A 16,210-nucleotide genomic window follows, 5' to 3' on the forward strand; every position below is an offset into this window, starting at 1 on the left:
TATTGTATACTCTGTATTTATATGTGTATATATGGTATATTTCTGCTCACATTCTGCAACTTCTCTCGGTGCTGTGCTACTGGAAACAGAATTTCCCAGAGGAACCCACCTGAGGAATAAATAAAGTTTCATCTAATCTAATATAATTTAATCTGAAACCCAAATATCTGATCGGCCAGTCACGTGGCAGCAAGTTAATGGAGGTAGGCACGGTCAAGACGTTCACACTGAGCACCAGAATGGGAAAGGAAGGAGATTTAATTGACTTTAAATGTAGCATGAATACACATAAAATACAGTTCTGCTAAAAAAAAAAAAAGATACTGCATGTCAACAAGTGCATTATGTATGAGAACACATATGAATGCATAACACATTGTGCAGGGGGGGTATTTTAGTGGCACACTTTGGGCTCCTTAGTACCAACTGAGCATCATCTGAATGCCACGACTTATCTGTTTGTGACTTATAGGTTTCCTTTATGTGTTTTTCTAGCCAGGTATGATTTTACTGCATTGCTGGTGTGTTTGATCCACTGTGGTAAAACCTGGTGGATAAAAATCTGATGGTTATTAATACCATCGATTCTGACTGACTGAAATTCAGTCCCAAACCTATAGACAGTCACCTTCCACATACACACTGACAGTGACCTGTTGCTACTGATTCACTCCAGTTCTTGTGTAATATGGCATACCTCTCCCTTCTCTTCCTGTTTCTCTTCTTAAGAACTGGCTTCTTGACAGTCATCCTTCCACTGTGACCATTTCCGATGAGGCTTCAGTGAACAGCAGATGGCTCAACTAAGAGCTCAGATGCATTTCTCAGGTCCTATGTCAGGTCTTTGCTGGATTTCTTTCCTGTTTTTTAAGGATATGAATTTCAGATACTGTTCATCTGCTGTAGATAGTTTTTAGGCCTGACACATCTTCTTTTTTGCCCCTATTGTTTAAGAACACTTTAAGCCCCATGCTGATTTATACCATGTTTTCAACTAATATCTCTTCAGGAATCACCTTGTTGATCCCAAAATACTGTTTTATGCCTGTCACACTGTGTTATTTCTTTCATTTTTCATAGATTCATCTCTAGAAATTGGAACAAATTACATTTTCCTAATAACAAAGTAGATAAGTATACAATTTGAAATTATTTTTATATTGTCTTATCCTGTTCATCCCTTGAGTTAAGTTCCTTTCTATGTGCAAACATAAAATAGACACCTAACTCTTTTATTCTTGAAATATTCATAAGTTACAGTAAAGAGTCAAAAAGGAGCCACTATCTTTGGAAGACTTTCAGAAAGCCCAGAGAAATATTGCTCAAGTCTGACTCCTTGAAAGCAAAATATGAAGAAATGAGGGGTGACTCATGACTTTTGCAGAAGTGAATGTTTAAAGATGTGAATGCAGGGCGTTTTTGCATGTCTCATATTTTGCTCCTTATTCTGCATCAACAGTGCAATCCAGTTACTACAATACAAGTTCTGTCTGAGCTATTTGAAAGACAATGTCACCTCACTTGTAATTAAGATCAGATGTAACGATTTAATGGAGCGCTCTTATGGTGGTTGCAGAGAAATAACTTTCTGTGGTAATTGTCAGTGAAGTGAAATTGCTAACCGTACCTGCATGTGTGATTTCCGGCATTAGGTGGCAACAGGGAGTCACACGATGCCATGGATGTTTTGTTTACTACTCTCTTCGGGGCAAGACAGCTTTTCTCTTCCTTGTAGCCAGCAGCTAACTCACATTCCTGCTGACAGCACAGAAACTAGGTGTGTGTCAGCTGACAGTTGTGTGATGCTAGCATGGTAACTTTGGGGGATTAGCAAACAGATACTGAGCTGCTAATTAAGAGGTCATCGAGGTGGGATTTAGAGTGCGAGTGGAGCGTTAACTATGTGGCCGATGAGAGGGAGATGTACGTAAAATAACAATAATAATAAAAAAAAAACTCAAGTGGCTGTTGTAGCGTTAGCGAGCTAGCAGCTATCTCAGTAGCAACCGTAGCTAGCAGGCGGTGACAGCTCCCATGGACGGCGTTAAAGTGTCAGCTTTTCTTCTGAAGACCCTGTAGGCGGCTTACGCTAAGATAAATGTTGGCTCAATGGCCAGAACGGAGCTGAGCAATGGACTTAATTTGCGAGACAACCCGGAGAAGCTGACAGAAAATGGGACGGGCTCCTCGTACGGATTAGACCCAGAGGTAAACGGCAATGTCGTCCCCGGAGAGACCCAGGTGGACAAATACGGATTCACAGGAGGAGCCCAGCAATACTCTGGAGACTCGTAAGTGTCGATTTTATTTAGCCCTCGAAATCAATTGAGTAATTCATAAAGGTTTCCTTGTCCCTTTTCTTCTTTGACTGAGATGGATAAACGCGAGTAAAACTCAGTCTTCTCTGCGCCTCAGAGGGCTTCTTTCCTCCACTGACGTTGTAATATTTATCATTAATGAGTTTGTTTATAGTCAAAAGAAGAAAAGTTCAGGTTGGATGGCTTCAAACTGTACGCGGTAAACACATTACTTTACAGTTTAACTCAACCCCACCTGGTTTAATTTTTTACAGCTTTTTATTGTTACTGTTGTTTGCCTCGAAGTGAACCAGAGTGCGCTGATGATCCCTTGACCTTATGAGTTGTGCATAAGGGTGAAAGTTTTTCAGTTAAAAAAAGTGTATTTTAATATTTGTTGCAAAAGGATACCATTGTACTTTTTGAGATGCACCGTGATAAGACTGGATTTGGTTTCAGTGCATTGTTACATGTTCTTCTTCTTTATTATTTCGATTTCACACCACAGCGTAGAAACAGCAGAAATAAAGCCCGTATGAATTTGACGTCACTGTTTTGTAATACATCACTGTCAGGAAAAAAAATGGCCGCATTGTTGAAAAGGGTTTGCTTGGAGGGTTACGATTCAGTGGATTGGTCAGTTTGTTTGTGATGGCTCTCCATTCATCCCAAGCTATTTGTATTTAGTCTGTATTCTGTGTTCCTACTTTTCTTGCTCAACAGCTCTCTGGCACCAAAATGAGAGAGACCGGATTCCTTCTTTGTTGTATTTTTCTCACTGGCATTACTATTCAATAACTTGGCACTGTCACTTCACAGGAAGAAATTCCTTGGTTCAAAGTTTCCATGTTCTGTCTGCAGCTGGGTGGGTTCACTCTGGCTTCCTCCCAGAGTCCAAAGACATGCGTGTTAGGTTAATTGGCCATAGGTGTACCCCACATTTCATCCCATTATGGCTCTGGGACATGACCCTCAATTAGATAAGGGTCATTTCATGTGAACGGACCAAGTTCCTTCAGCCTAACCACCTTTCTTTTCCTTGGGGGAACAGCGGGATCTTGGGTGATGATATCTATACTTCTTAGTAGAAGAACTGCCAGATTACTGTTGTTTTTCAATAAGTAAACTAACATTTTGTGATAAAATTAGTTTTCTGTGGAGCCATTTTTAAACGGGTATATCTAGGGAACTGCTTACATTATGTCATTCACATTTTTTTAGGCCAAATATCTGCCACTATGATTTAATGAATGTGGAATTTCAAAAATGTAGCTGAAGTTCAACATCAAATTCTAGCATTTGCTTGAAAATCTGATAGTACAGCCTGCACTAGTGTTTTAGAAATCCTGTAGACAGAACTGTTTCAAAGAAGGGGTTGAAATTTGTTACACAGATTCCCATATATGAGATGTATTCTATACCATCAATTTACCCAAATGACATGAATGGTATTTAAAATATTAAGGCTTGAAAATGGGGATATAAATGTATTTTAGTGGACATTATTTGAGATATTCCAAAAGAAATGACATCAGACATGAATGTCAATGTGACTTTTCTAGAAAGATTTCATGTTTGGTAATAACAAGTGGGAGTGGAGGAAAAGTTTCTCCCACTGAAGACGCTATGTCCAGATGATCAGAATCAACTTTTTGGGAAGCAGTAGTAGTGTTTTGCTTCTTTATAATCCAATTAGATGTGGAGATGTGAAAATACATTTAATTTCCATATTTTTTCACCCCTGTTTTACTTACACGCAGGTGTCCCCACAACAGGAATAACTGGATTTGAATGGCCTCACATTTTATCCTTTGTTGGGACAGTTTTGGCCTCACAGGCCAGATGTTTGACACTCCTGTTCTAAACCCTGAAACTTCCAACTTTGCCCTAGAGTAACCCAGCATTTCAGACCTCAGTGGTTCCCAACCTTACTTACATAAGGTCCAATCTACCCGTCATATTCACGTTTTCTGGTGCCAGGCAGAATTAATAGGAAGAGACAGAAAATCAATAAACACTCTTATTTACAAAATGAAAAGCTGTATGCTTTTCATGTTACTGTCATCACCATTATATGTTAATTAAACATTGATTCAAAGGAAATAAAAGAGTTTAGGAAACACTAAGGGGCTTATGCAAAAGCATTTTTCTTTGTTACCCCAGACTGTTTATGTTTGTGAACTGTTTATGAATGAAACATGTAAAGGCTCATTCTGGTTTACTGCAGCATATTTCCTAATGCTAAATTTGCCCTCTACACCTTCACCATCCATCCCTGTGGAGCCAAAGGAGCCACATTTCCATCATCCACAGTTCAAAATCATTATTATTTTTCTTATATACTGGGACCTCAAAAGAAGTCATGGTAGCTCCTCTCTTTTTAAGGACACATTTCTTTATTTCTGATTGGTTGACTCTTGTAAACAGAAGGTAGGAACAGCAAGTAGCTTTTTTGGTTTGTGTTTTTTTTCCTTTGTCACACTCACAGCTGTGTGTAGTCGTCATACAGACCTAAGAGTAAAAAAAAAAAAAAGTGTCTGAAACAGTGTGTTTGGTGCAATATAAATCCTGACCTTTTGGATCACAGGGATTGCTTGCACATATGCTGACCTTGTTAGCTGAAATACAAATATCTACCTTTGTTACTGTACATGTTTGTGTATAATGCAGTAAGTCCCCTTTAATAAAACCCACCTCAAAAGCTAGCTTTCACTTCTGGGTCTGCATACTGTCCTGGTTTGTCTATCTTCCTTGCTCTTAAAGCTAGTCTTGGTCTTTGCCTTGAACATGGGGAAAGTTGGGCAGAAAGTTTGTTTGTTTGCTTTAATTAATTCATTTCTTTTAATTTTTCTTATAAACCAAGTAATATGACTCCTTTTCAAATAAATGAAGACAAACAGATTCAGCCAAGCAGGCTGACCTGTCAGCAACAAAATGTTTAGCGGTGTTTACTGTTTTGAAGACACAATGCAGTCTGTCCTTAACTTGTTCTTTGGGGTTATTAGATAACATTGGTGTAAGTGGCATTGTTTGAGCTTGCTTTAATAACTGCACTGCAGTAAGTTAAAGTTAATTATATAAATAAATAGACCAGGTTTCTTTGGTTGTTGTGTGTGTCAAATGTGACAGCTCAGGTCTTCAGCAGCTCTGCAGTGAGGTGAGAGATTAGTAAATGTTTTGAGTAGGAGGCTGTAGTAAGCTGAACAAAGGGAAAGTTCTCCCACAGCTTCCTGTTTTCCATCCACTTCTTTGCTGATTGCCAGTGTTTAACTGCTTAGCCTGAGGTTAGGTTTCCTACACGTACAAGGAAGAGATTCCTGCCCTCTATGATGACAGGATTACTGGACATAGCACAGAAGAGTGCAATCATTGTCAGTCAGGGCTGAGAATAATTTGTTTGCCTTTATCAGTTTAATTGTTTCCTCCTCCACAGTGCTGAAGAGGTTCCAGCTGAGGTGTTGAGACAGCGGGAGGCAAAATGGTTGGAGATGCTCAACAGCTGGGACAAGTGGATGGCCAAAAGACACAAGAAGGTCTGCTGTATAAGCTGTAAATGAAATCAGATGTATTAATTATGTCCAGATGTTATATACAGCTTCTTCTTGAACTGTCCATGTGTTGTATAACAGGTGAAAGAGCGCTGTCAGAAGGGGATCCCTCCATCCCTGAGAGGCCGAGCTTGGCTCTACCTCTCTGGAGGCAAAGTGAAAAGGGAGCTAAACCAGGGCAAGTTCCAGGTCGGTCACAGAAAGTTGTTTAATTTAAAAGTGGACTTTTTTAAAATTCTCAAATAAATAAAACATAATATGACAATATTAGATGATGTATTACAATAAGACAATTACACATTAAACAAACAGAAATATTACAAAAAGAAGGTGATGAGATGTGTTGTATATACCAGTCATGGTGGGCAGTCTTAGCATGTGTTCAGAGTATATGCTGGGTATGATGAGAAGAACATAAGCTCTGTAACATAAGAATGGAGATGGGTTTTTTCCACTTTGGGTCAATTTTTCTTTAAATTCACCCTGAATTGTTTTCCTAGAGTAATTATGTAGTTATCTATTTGGAAAAAAAAAGATGCACTCTTTTCAGGCCTGGGACAAAATATATGATGCAAAATCATTTGTAAAATAAGTCAGGGAGTCTGTCTTCCTGTATTTGACAGAAGTTTTCAGCTGTACATTTTTTACCATATTTGTGGCATTTTTAGATGTGAAACTGTTAATGATCGTCAAAATAAATCCTTAAAGCAAGAATGTAGTTAAAGGAACAGTTTTAGTTTTAGCTCTGGCTAAAATATCTTTGGGTGGAACTGTGCAGGAAGAGTCCTGATACGTACACATCACTGACAGCATGCCAGGATATTGTCTATTGTCTCAGTTTTAACAATAGCACGCCAGTAAACATCCAAACGCGGTACACACTTAAAGTTCTAGTTACAATATTTCTATGTGTGCTGTTGCACTTTGCATTGAAAAGCATTGTTAAGATCAGCAACCAAAACTACATTGCTATAGTTTAGCAAAGACTAAATTGCAAACACATGTTGCTATTTGGAATAGAAGGCTTGTAGCTATACTTAGAATGTTTTACAAAGCAACATAATGTTAAAAATGCCAACCAAATTGTGTTATTTAGAAACTGGACGAGGCGCAAGGAGATCCCAAATGGGTTGATATCATTGAGCGGGACCTTCATCGACAGTTCCCTTTCCATGAAATGTTTGCAGCGAGAGGAGGTCACGGGTATGCGTTTCCATTCCTCGCTTCCAGAAGCCTTTTATGTGTCCCACTTTTTGGCTAATGAGGCCGAACGTTGTTTCTAAACCAGCTGTTTTGATGTATAGGCAGCAGGACCTGTTTCGTGTGCTGAAGGCTTACACTCTGTATCGGCCTGATGAGGGTTACTGCCAGGCTCAGGCTCCCGTCGCTGCTGTACTCCTGATGCATATGCCAGCTGAGGTGAATACTCAGTGATTTAACCCATCCCTGTACTTTTTCTAATATAAAATACTGGATGCCATCTGTTCTAATCATCAGTGTTAATTTCTAAGTTTGTTTTTCAAATGTATATTTTTCTATCAACGCGATCATCATTTTACTTTATGTAAAAAGTACTTTTTTTTATTACTTTAATTTGTGCTTCCTCTAATCCTCTCTCCATCTTTCTTTGGTCCTAGGATGCTTTCTGGGTTCTTGTTCAGATTTGTGAAAAATACCTTCCTGGATACTACAGTGCTGGGCTGGTATGTTGTTGTCAGTGTCATTGTTCCGCCTGTTATTTATCTACCTGTAATCTGTACACTCACCAGCCACTTTGTTAGGTACACCCATTCAACTGCCCATTAATGGAAATATCTAATCAAACCACACGCCGCTCCTTTCACCTAAGAACAGGAAATTTCTTAGGTGGATATTTTCTTGGCATAATTTGTCCCTTAGACAAACTGGGCACAGCCTGTCAGAACATTGTTGCTGAACATGTCTATGTCTGTGTACCCATGTTCTGGTGGCCGCTTCCAGCAGAAGAAAGTGCCATGTCATAAAGGCCATGTCCTCTCACACTGGGGTTTTTGTGTTATTTGAGTTCACTGTACTCAAATAGCTTCCACACTCAGCAGATCGCAATAAGCACCTTTGGAATGTGGTTGTACCGGAGGTTTACATCATGGATGTGAAGCCGACAAACCTGTAGAAACTGTGTGATGGAGTCATTTTAATATACACCAAAATCTCTGAGGACTGTGTCCACCACCTTTTTTGACTTTGTGATGGAAAGATTTAAGATGGGCTGAGACAAAAGGGGGCCAACCTGGTAATAACAAGGTGTAAGTAAAAAGTTAACAAGTTAATAATAAATGAAGTGGCTGGTGAGTGTATAGCTATGTACACAAAATGAACATGTTTTCTGTACCAACAAGTAAATAAATGAGTCATTTAAGGACTCCAAAGACACCCCATAATGGGCAAAAACTCATTTTGTTTTACAGTTTTTATATTTATGGATATTTTTCCTGGGAATTAAGTTTAAATTAGTTTGATATTTACAACTTGTCTGTTGACCTAATTTTCTAAAGTCAGAACTTAACTTTTTCAGCTCGATGGTACGTGTGGCTGCTCTAGTGTTACAGCTCTTTAGGCCGTTGTCTCTGTCACTCATGCTGATATGCTAACAGCCTAATTCCCTGAGGTGGTGACCAGGCTACAAGGATGAGATAATCAGACAATCAGATTAAGCAAAGACAAAGCAGTCTGTTCTTTCTCTGCTGACTGTCTTTGCATGTTGTCTCCACAGGAGGCGATCCAGCTCGACGGGGAGATTCTGTACGCTCTGCTCCAGCAGGTTTCCTCTGTGGCCTACCGTCACTTAAAGAAGCAGAAGCTGGAGCCCACCCTGTGCATGACCGAGTGGTTCATGTGCATCTTCTCTCGCACTCTGCCGTGGGCCTCAGTGCTGCGCGTCTGGGACATGTTCCTGTGTGAAGGTGAAGTGCCCCACACTGATAGATTTTCTTCTTCTTTATAATTGCATTGCTGCATTGCATTGATTTGCTACTCTTACAGAGGTGATGGGATAGATGCAATAGTGTATTCAAATGTGTTACTTTAAGCTCACAGATGGAAGATTTGTTTGATGTGGCTTGTGGTTGATTTTTGTGTGACTGAGTGGAGAGTTCAGTGCAGTAGTGGAAAATGCCACTTGAGTTTGGGGGCACGCCTAAGAAGAACTTCCTGTCTTTGCATCGAGTTAGTTGGTGCAGACAAATAAGAGAAGTGTTGAGATAAACAAGATGAAGTATTAGTGGCCTGGCTGAAAGTTGTGTGCTTTTGGTTTTTCATGTAAACACATCCATCCGTTGCTTAAATTATCAGTCTCTGGAACAGCAATTAAATGAATACAAAACGGTAGCATTTAATGGTCCTCCAAAGCCCATCATACGACTATCATCCTCCTCTTTGATTTTACTTTGTCAGGAATCAGTGACAGTTTAAGGTAGATAACTGTAACAAAACCAAGTAGCAAGTGCAAAACCTGAAGAGTGTTTTTCAGCTATTGAAAGGTCGGTGGTTCAGTTCAGCCTTCTTCCAGTCTGCACATCAGTGCTCTTGGGTAAGATACTGAACCCCCGAACCTTCCTCTATTGTTGTGTGTGAATCTAAGTGTGTTGATAAAACTAGAAAAGGACTATATAAATACATTTACCATTTACATGCACAGGACACTTTGCTAGGAACTCTTTTTTTATGACTGGATTGGACAGCAGTCTTAAATCTTTGTTGCACAAAGTCAACAGGGTGCTGGAGACATTCCTCAGAGATTTTGATCCATATTGACATGATAGCATCACAGACTCATGCACATCCATGATGGCAACCTCCCGTTCCACAACATACCAAAGGTGCTCTTGAGATCTGGTGACTGTGTTTTGAGTACAGTGAACTCATTGTTGAATCATCTCATGATTGAGATGATTTCAGCTTTGTGACGTTGTGGTTATAAAGGGTTGGTCAGTAATAATACTCAGGTAGAGGGTGGTATTTAAATGATGCTCAGCTGGCACAACGGGGGACACTGCTTTGTTGTGACAAACAACTTGTTTTCCAAGAGGAGCGCTATGGACTCTCTGTAGGCTCCTCTTGTTAATCTTTTTTATTTTATTATTGATATTATTATCTTATTTATATTATTATCACCTGAAAAACAAAACAACGGCAGCTACACAAACAAAAATAAAATTTGCTGTGTGTGTGTGAGTGAGAGAGAGAGAGGAAGAGAGAGAGTGAGAGAGAGAGAGTGAGAATCTGCAGCAGAAGTCGAGACTAACCAGATTAGGCAACATTTTTCAAATCTTTAGATGTCTACTTGTTGTGAGCCCTTGTAATTTGTAGCCTCAGTTTCCTGTTCTTAGCTGACAGGAGTGGCTCCTGCTGTGGTTTTCTGACGCTCTGCTTTAAGGTTTATTGTGTTGTTGATTCAAAGGTGCTCTTCTGCATACCTTGCATACCTGACCATTTTCTGTAAACCCTTGAAATTGTTCAGAAAAATCACACCTATTTGTGAAATACTCAGATCAGCCCATCTGCCACATTCACAGTCACTGAAATCACCTTTTCTTCTGAGTTTAACCTACAGCATGTCATCTTGGCCATGTCTACAGGCCTAATTGCATTTATGTGCTGTGTAATTGGTTGTTTAGTGTTTGTGTTAACCCAACTCAAAGTACTTCTCATTGTTATTATGGAGAAATGAATTGCTAATATAAAATGTGAAAGTTAGTTGATCTGGCCTCATGTTGTCTTGTGTGACTTATATGTTCTCAGGAGTGAAGATCCTCTTCAAAGTGGGCCTGGTCCTCCTCAAATGCACGTTGGGATCCCAGCAGAAACTGAAGGACTGCCAAGGTCTCTATGAGACAATGGAGCTGCTCCGAACAATAAATCCACAGTACATGCAGGAAAGTTTCCTGGTGCATGAGGTACACCTACACAGACCGTTTAGTCTTTGCAATCCATTTTCTTATTTTGAGCCTGCAAACCCTTCTGAGACTTGCTGAGATTGTGAAAACACTGATAGTGGAAATGCTTTAACTTAAAACGTAGACATGAAATCATGCGTGGCTCACACTCCTGTATTTATGTGTGTTTCAGGTTATCGAGTTAACGATATCTGAGACAAAGATTGAGAAGGAGCACAATGCTCAGCTCCGGCGCTGGAAGGAGAGCCACGGAGATCTGCGCTGTAAGTCCCCTCCCAGGATGCACGGGGCTAAAGCCATCATGACCTCTGAGCCACACACCAAACAACACCTGAAACAGATGCCTGCCATCATCGTGGAGTATCCTTTGGCACCCAAGATGGATGTGAATGAAGAAAATAGAAAGACTAAGGATGAAGATAAGATGAAGACAGCATTCCCTTCACAGGAGCTGATTAATCCTTACGCTCCTTCCTCTGACCCCTCACCTCTCTTTGAACATATAACCCTAAAAGGGTCCAAAGAGAGTCTGAGCAGTGTAGAGCAAGACACCTACCTGTAGCAGGAGAAGATTTATCACAGTTTACAAACAGCAGTAAGTCCATCCAGGCCTAACCAAGCAGTGACAGTGTGTCTGGGGCAAAAATAAAACTGAGATGTTTTTGAATTTTTACGTCAGTTTGTAAAACTGAACGCCAGCTAAGCAGCTAGGCTACGCAGGTGCTGAAATCATTTCACTCACACACGTTGCTCTGCTTTTTAACTACATCCTACAGCCAAATTTTTAAAGTGGAACTCAGAGGTGTCATTTCCAGGGACCAGCAGCAGATGGCGACAATGTGCCACGCTGATAAATTAGGTTTTATTCCTCCAGGCAGGGCGTTTGAACTCGGTGACATTTTGTCCATCTCCATTGGGCCCCTGTGGCTTTAACAACCTCATCATCACTCATGTAAACACATAATTGTTTAATCCTGATTCCCCCCGAGTTTAATTCAAACTCTAAAAGATAAACAGGGGAGAAGAAAAAAGAATTTGAGTGCATGATCAAATTTGTTTGCTAAATTAGGTCCTGCAGTGCTTTAGATTTTTTTTCACCACTTCTAAATTGTCCCATTTTGCTGATAATAAAATAAGTAAACAATTTCAGTCCTTATAGTTCTGTGATTGTAATCGCAATGCAACGTTAAAGTACTAATTAATCAGAAGTAGCCCACTGGAGAATAGTCACGTTATTTTAATTTAAAAGAGATTAATGACACCTGTCGGTAATGTGGACAGGCTCACTAACGCTTATCACGCTGTGCCGCCTCCATGAAAATAGAAGAACATATTCTTTATATATAAAGCATATGTTCTCTTATTTATCACAGTTGGAAATTCTTAAAAAAATAAGTTCAATAAGTAGACATTTATAAAGCTCAAATATGCTTTGTTGCTTCATACATTTGTATACAGAATTGCTTCAAAGCAGCTCTTTTCATAGTAAAGGTTGCTGATCTCTGCCTTTGGGAGAAAAAAAGCTTGTGGATAACTGTTAACACCTCCTGCTAGTTACCTCTTAAAAGCAGCGCTCTGATTATCCCCCATCTTTTAAAACACTGAGTCTTAATTAATGAGTTTTTTTTCCAGGAGCTCTTTACTTTTTTCCCAGTCTTCCTTTTTGCCTACAGTCACTACGTTGCCATCGGATAGATTTTTATTGATCCTTTGTTCGTCTCAGTCATTCGCACTAAATCACAGACGCACAGTTTTTATGTGTGCGCTCAGCAGAGTCTGTGGTGCTGCCTCAGCGAGTCGGTCTCTGCTGTCACTGAACACTAGAGGGCGCCCTGAGATTATCTCTCAGCCTCCATCAGTGAGCAGCAGCTTTTATCTTACAGGGAAAAAAGGAGGAAAAAAAACTGACCCAAGCTGTTTGACACTCAATGAAGGGCGATAGTTCAGGGACTTTTTGTGCCACTAAGCCAAAGATTTGTGAAGTTTATTTTTTCAGATGTATTCGTGGAAGTAATTCAGTTGTGTCTGACAGTATTGTCAGTTTGGGAGTGCGTGGAGTTTTTATTTATGTCGTAAATGAAACGTTATAAGCTGTTTTTGTACAATTACACTTTAAAGGTTTATGGTTTCATCTGCTTTAAATTTGTTTTATTATTATAATAAAAGAAAAGGAGCGCACTGGAGGGTTGTTCTCTGCGGCTAAAGCCGATGGAGCCGGAAACCTTTGACGGTGACGTGTAAATACTTGTATAAAACCGAGATGCCGCAAGTGAAGAAAAATGAAGAAACTCTTCGAAATGAACTGAAAAACAGGCAACGTTTAACATTACCAGCAAAAGATGTGATTTGGAGTTACCACCACACCTTTGGAGATTATTTTCAGTCGATGATTTTTGTAATGGAAAATGGTTGTGGGAATGTGTTGACCTTTAAATACTGTCAAATGTTTTAAAGCATATGCTACAGATTCATTTTTTAAAATTTGTTTTGAAGCACTGTTTACTTGTGATGCCCTGTGGAGCTTTTTAAAGTCACATTGGAGATTTTAAAACTTTTTGTTTTTGTTTTTAACCGACATGTACGTCAACAGTTTCTGCAAAAAGCTGTCCTGAAGAGCAGATTTTGATCCAGGGAAGGAATTTGAATAAGTTAACCGGTCATTTTAAAGAACAGGAACATTTAGTTTGCTGCCCATCCACCGGAAAATGCACACTCCAATAAGTTGATAAGATTCTGCTTATTATTAATCGTTGCAGCAGTTATATTTTGAAACAAAAGAGCATTTATTTTGATAGGGGCTTGTAGATTTCTAAAATTTTTCCTCATTTGATTTAAAATGTGTAATTTTTTTCCACCAAATTCCATTTAAATCAATAAAACTTGAACATATATTTCCTTTTTTTTTTTTTTTTTTTCCTGTTTTATGATAACTCTCCTCTCACGTCTGCATTTACTATCAAACACAAGGGGATAAAGTGCCACACAGACGGGACCAAAGTTACGAGCAGTATTTGAATGCCTCCTGTGTTATCGTTCAGCGCCCTCACACCCACCCGTCCGCCCGCCCGCCCTCACCCAAGCAGCAGCACACTTCCTTGGACACCTGTTTCTCCGGCTCTTTCAGCTCTCGGAGGAATTTGCATCTCAAATAGGGCGAATTCCCACACCACCATCCAAAGTGCCTCACACAGCCATTTGCCTTTGGTCTCTGAATGGAGTCTTCTGCGTGCACACAGGCCTTCTTTTTCTTCTTCTCGTTCCCTCAGTAAGATTCAGCTGCAGTCCAAGAACATGACAGCCAAGAATCTCCCCTGCTACATTTTAATTTACTCAACTGGTGAGAAGCCAAAACTGCATTAAAAAGTAAAAGATGGTTGTATGGTCTCAGTTTTTCTTATTTTCTGTCATTTGATAGTACACTTCTTGAATTAGAGGAAATACTAGGATTGAATTTGGCACGCCCAGCTTCCACATGTCACATTCTGCACAGGAAGCCTTCACAGTGGCTTCTTCTATTTATGTGAAGGATTTTGTGCATGTTTTTGTCTAGGGGATGCCTGTCATTAGAGCATTTTTGTGTATGTCTCTGCTAGCTGTAACAATGCAGGCTGAACTGCCTATTTCCAATCCAGCAACACCCTTCACCTCAATCTAACCGCACCCTGCCCCCCAGCCGTCCACCTGTGGATCTTCTCCCTCTGCTAGTGCTCAGTGACACTGGTTAGACCTGATCGTAGACCAGAGAGGGTGTAATGGGAGACTTTGTGTTTATGGCTAATCTGCGGAGGAGGAGGAGGAGGAGATGTGACCCAGACGTGATCCCATAACCACGCTCCGTAAAGAGCGGAGGAGAATTTTGAGCTTTAGCTGTGTAACCGCCTGTTGCTGGGCCTCGGTTGCATACAAGAACATCACTGTACTTTGTTTAGCTTTTAAAATGTTTCACCCCTACTCTGAGCACTTTAAAAGTAGAGTGACCTGAACGAGTCTTTTAATAACAGTGAAATCATGTTCAGAAAATAAGTGTTCTAAATTGGAAATGCTAGTTCTCCCAGTGGTAAAGCTTTTTTCAGGCTAAGGACGGTGTGTGTAAACACTGAGAAGAAAATATGATCCAGGAAAGTGAAAAAATAATGTATTTTGTTACACTGGAACAACACAACAATCACCTTCTATCCACAGTGTTCTTGCACAGTTTTATTGGCTACTGCATTTTGCACTATGCCCCAGCTAAAGGTCCCCAATGTCCTGGTTTAAATAGTGCCCATAATTCAGACGTGTTCAATTTAATTTCTCTTACAACATTTAATTTAAGTCAACCCATGCAGACACCCAACCCAATACAGAGCATAGACGCTGATGAGCTGGACACCTGAAATTGTTCTGATATTTTGAAACTGTTGTACGAAATCTCACTAACATGTGTAACTTTATACAATCCAGGGCCAGCGCTTTCTTATGCACTTTTATGTTATGTGGCTCATTTTATACGTTAAAACAAGTACAAAAACCAGTATGAAAGCATTTCTTCAAAAGAGAGCATCCCAGAGGTGGATAAGGATGAAACCCACAATATTTGCTCACAATCATTTAACCATTTTCCTTTCAGCAGATTCACATCAACAGCATGCACATACAGTATGTGTATGTAAGCAGATATCTGTCATATGATGTCTGTTTATACACTGTAGCTGTTTATGGGGGGGCGAGCAGAGTGAGGTGGATGATCTCACGATGCCATATGTGTGAAGCGTCTGGGAGATTATAGTCTGCCTTCATGAGCTCTAAAGCTCTTGTAAAGCTTTTTGGTAACAAGGACTGAGGGTCTGAAGCTTTATCCCCACCTGCCATCCCCCCATCCCTGCCCAATGAGCAAATTAGAAGGGGTGAATTAAAAAAAACAAACATGAAATGCAGCCTTAAGTAAACTGAATATTTGTGGAACTTTCTGGAAAAAAAAAAGTGCTTTACAGTGGCTAACTATGATAAAGGAATTGCTTAAATGAAATTCCTGCAATACAGAAAGCTTGCAGGATTTAAAACACTCAGCAGAGTCTGCTGGTGTGGCCTTCAAAGCACAACTGTTACAGTCACCGCGTGTCTTGAACTTTGAGCACCAACAGGAGTTTCTGAGAGGCCTGCTTCACTTATAAGGGGATCAGCAGCTTACTGATATGTGCAGGAACCCATCTTAAATTTCACAGAAGGCGAGTGTCACAAAGCCAGCACCAAAGTGATAACAGAAAGTCACTTTTTGGACTAACTGTAGAAACGACATTGCATCTTGGCTTAAAAAAAAGAAAGAAAGTTAAGTGTGTTACAGCTGTCAAGACCCAATGAGATAAAACAGAGTGTGATGTGTTCAAGCTGTTGGAAGGATGGTTTGCCAAAGTGAAAATACCAGGATGTGGGGGGAAATATGTAGTTTCGA

General features: G+C 40.0%; 1 protein-coding gene across 1 annotated transcript; it reads left to right on the plus strand.

Moving 5' to 3' along the window:
• The first annotated feature begins 1,711 nt into the window (after nt 1-1,711).
• LOC100695826 (TBC1 domain family member 10A) lies at nt 1,712-13,670 on the plus strand. Its single transcript, XM_005451285.4, has 9 exons — nt 1,712-2,291; nt 5,731-5,830; nt 5,927-6,034; nt 6,942-7,048; nt 7,150-7,264; nt 7,483-7,548; nt 8,598-8,787; nt 10,625-10,779; nt 10,952-13,670. Exons 1-9 carry the CDS (start codon nt 2,110-2,112, stop codon nt 11,339-11,341), a joined length of 1,413 nt encoding a protein of 470 aa, XP_005451342.1. The 5' UTR covers nt 1,712-2,109; the 3' UTR covers nt 11,342-13,670.
• The last annotated feature ends 2,540 nt before the right edge of the window (nt 13,671-16,210 follow it).

The sequence above is a fragment of the Oreochromis niloticus genome, linkage group LG7 (assembly GCF_001858045.2).
Source record: "Oreochromis niloticus isolate F11D_XX linkage group LG7, O_niloticus_UMD_NMBU, whole genome shotgun sequence".
NCBI lineage: Eukaryota > Metazoa > Chordata > Actinopteri > Cichliformes > Cichlidae > Oreochromis > Oreochromis niloticus.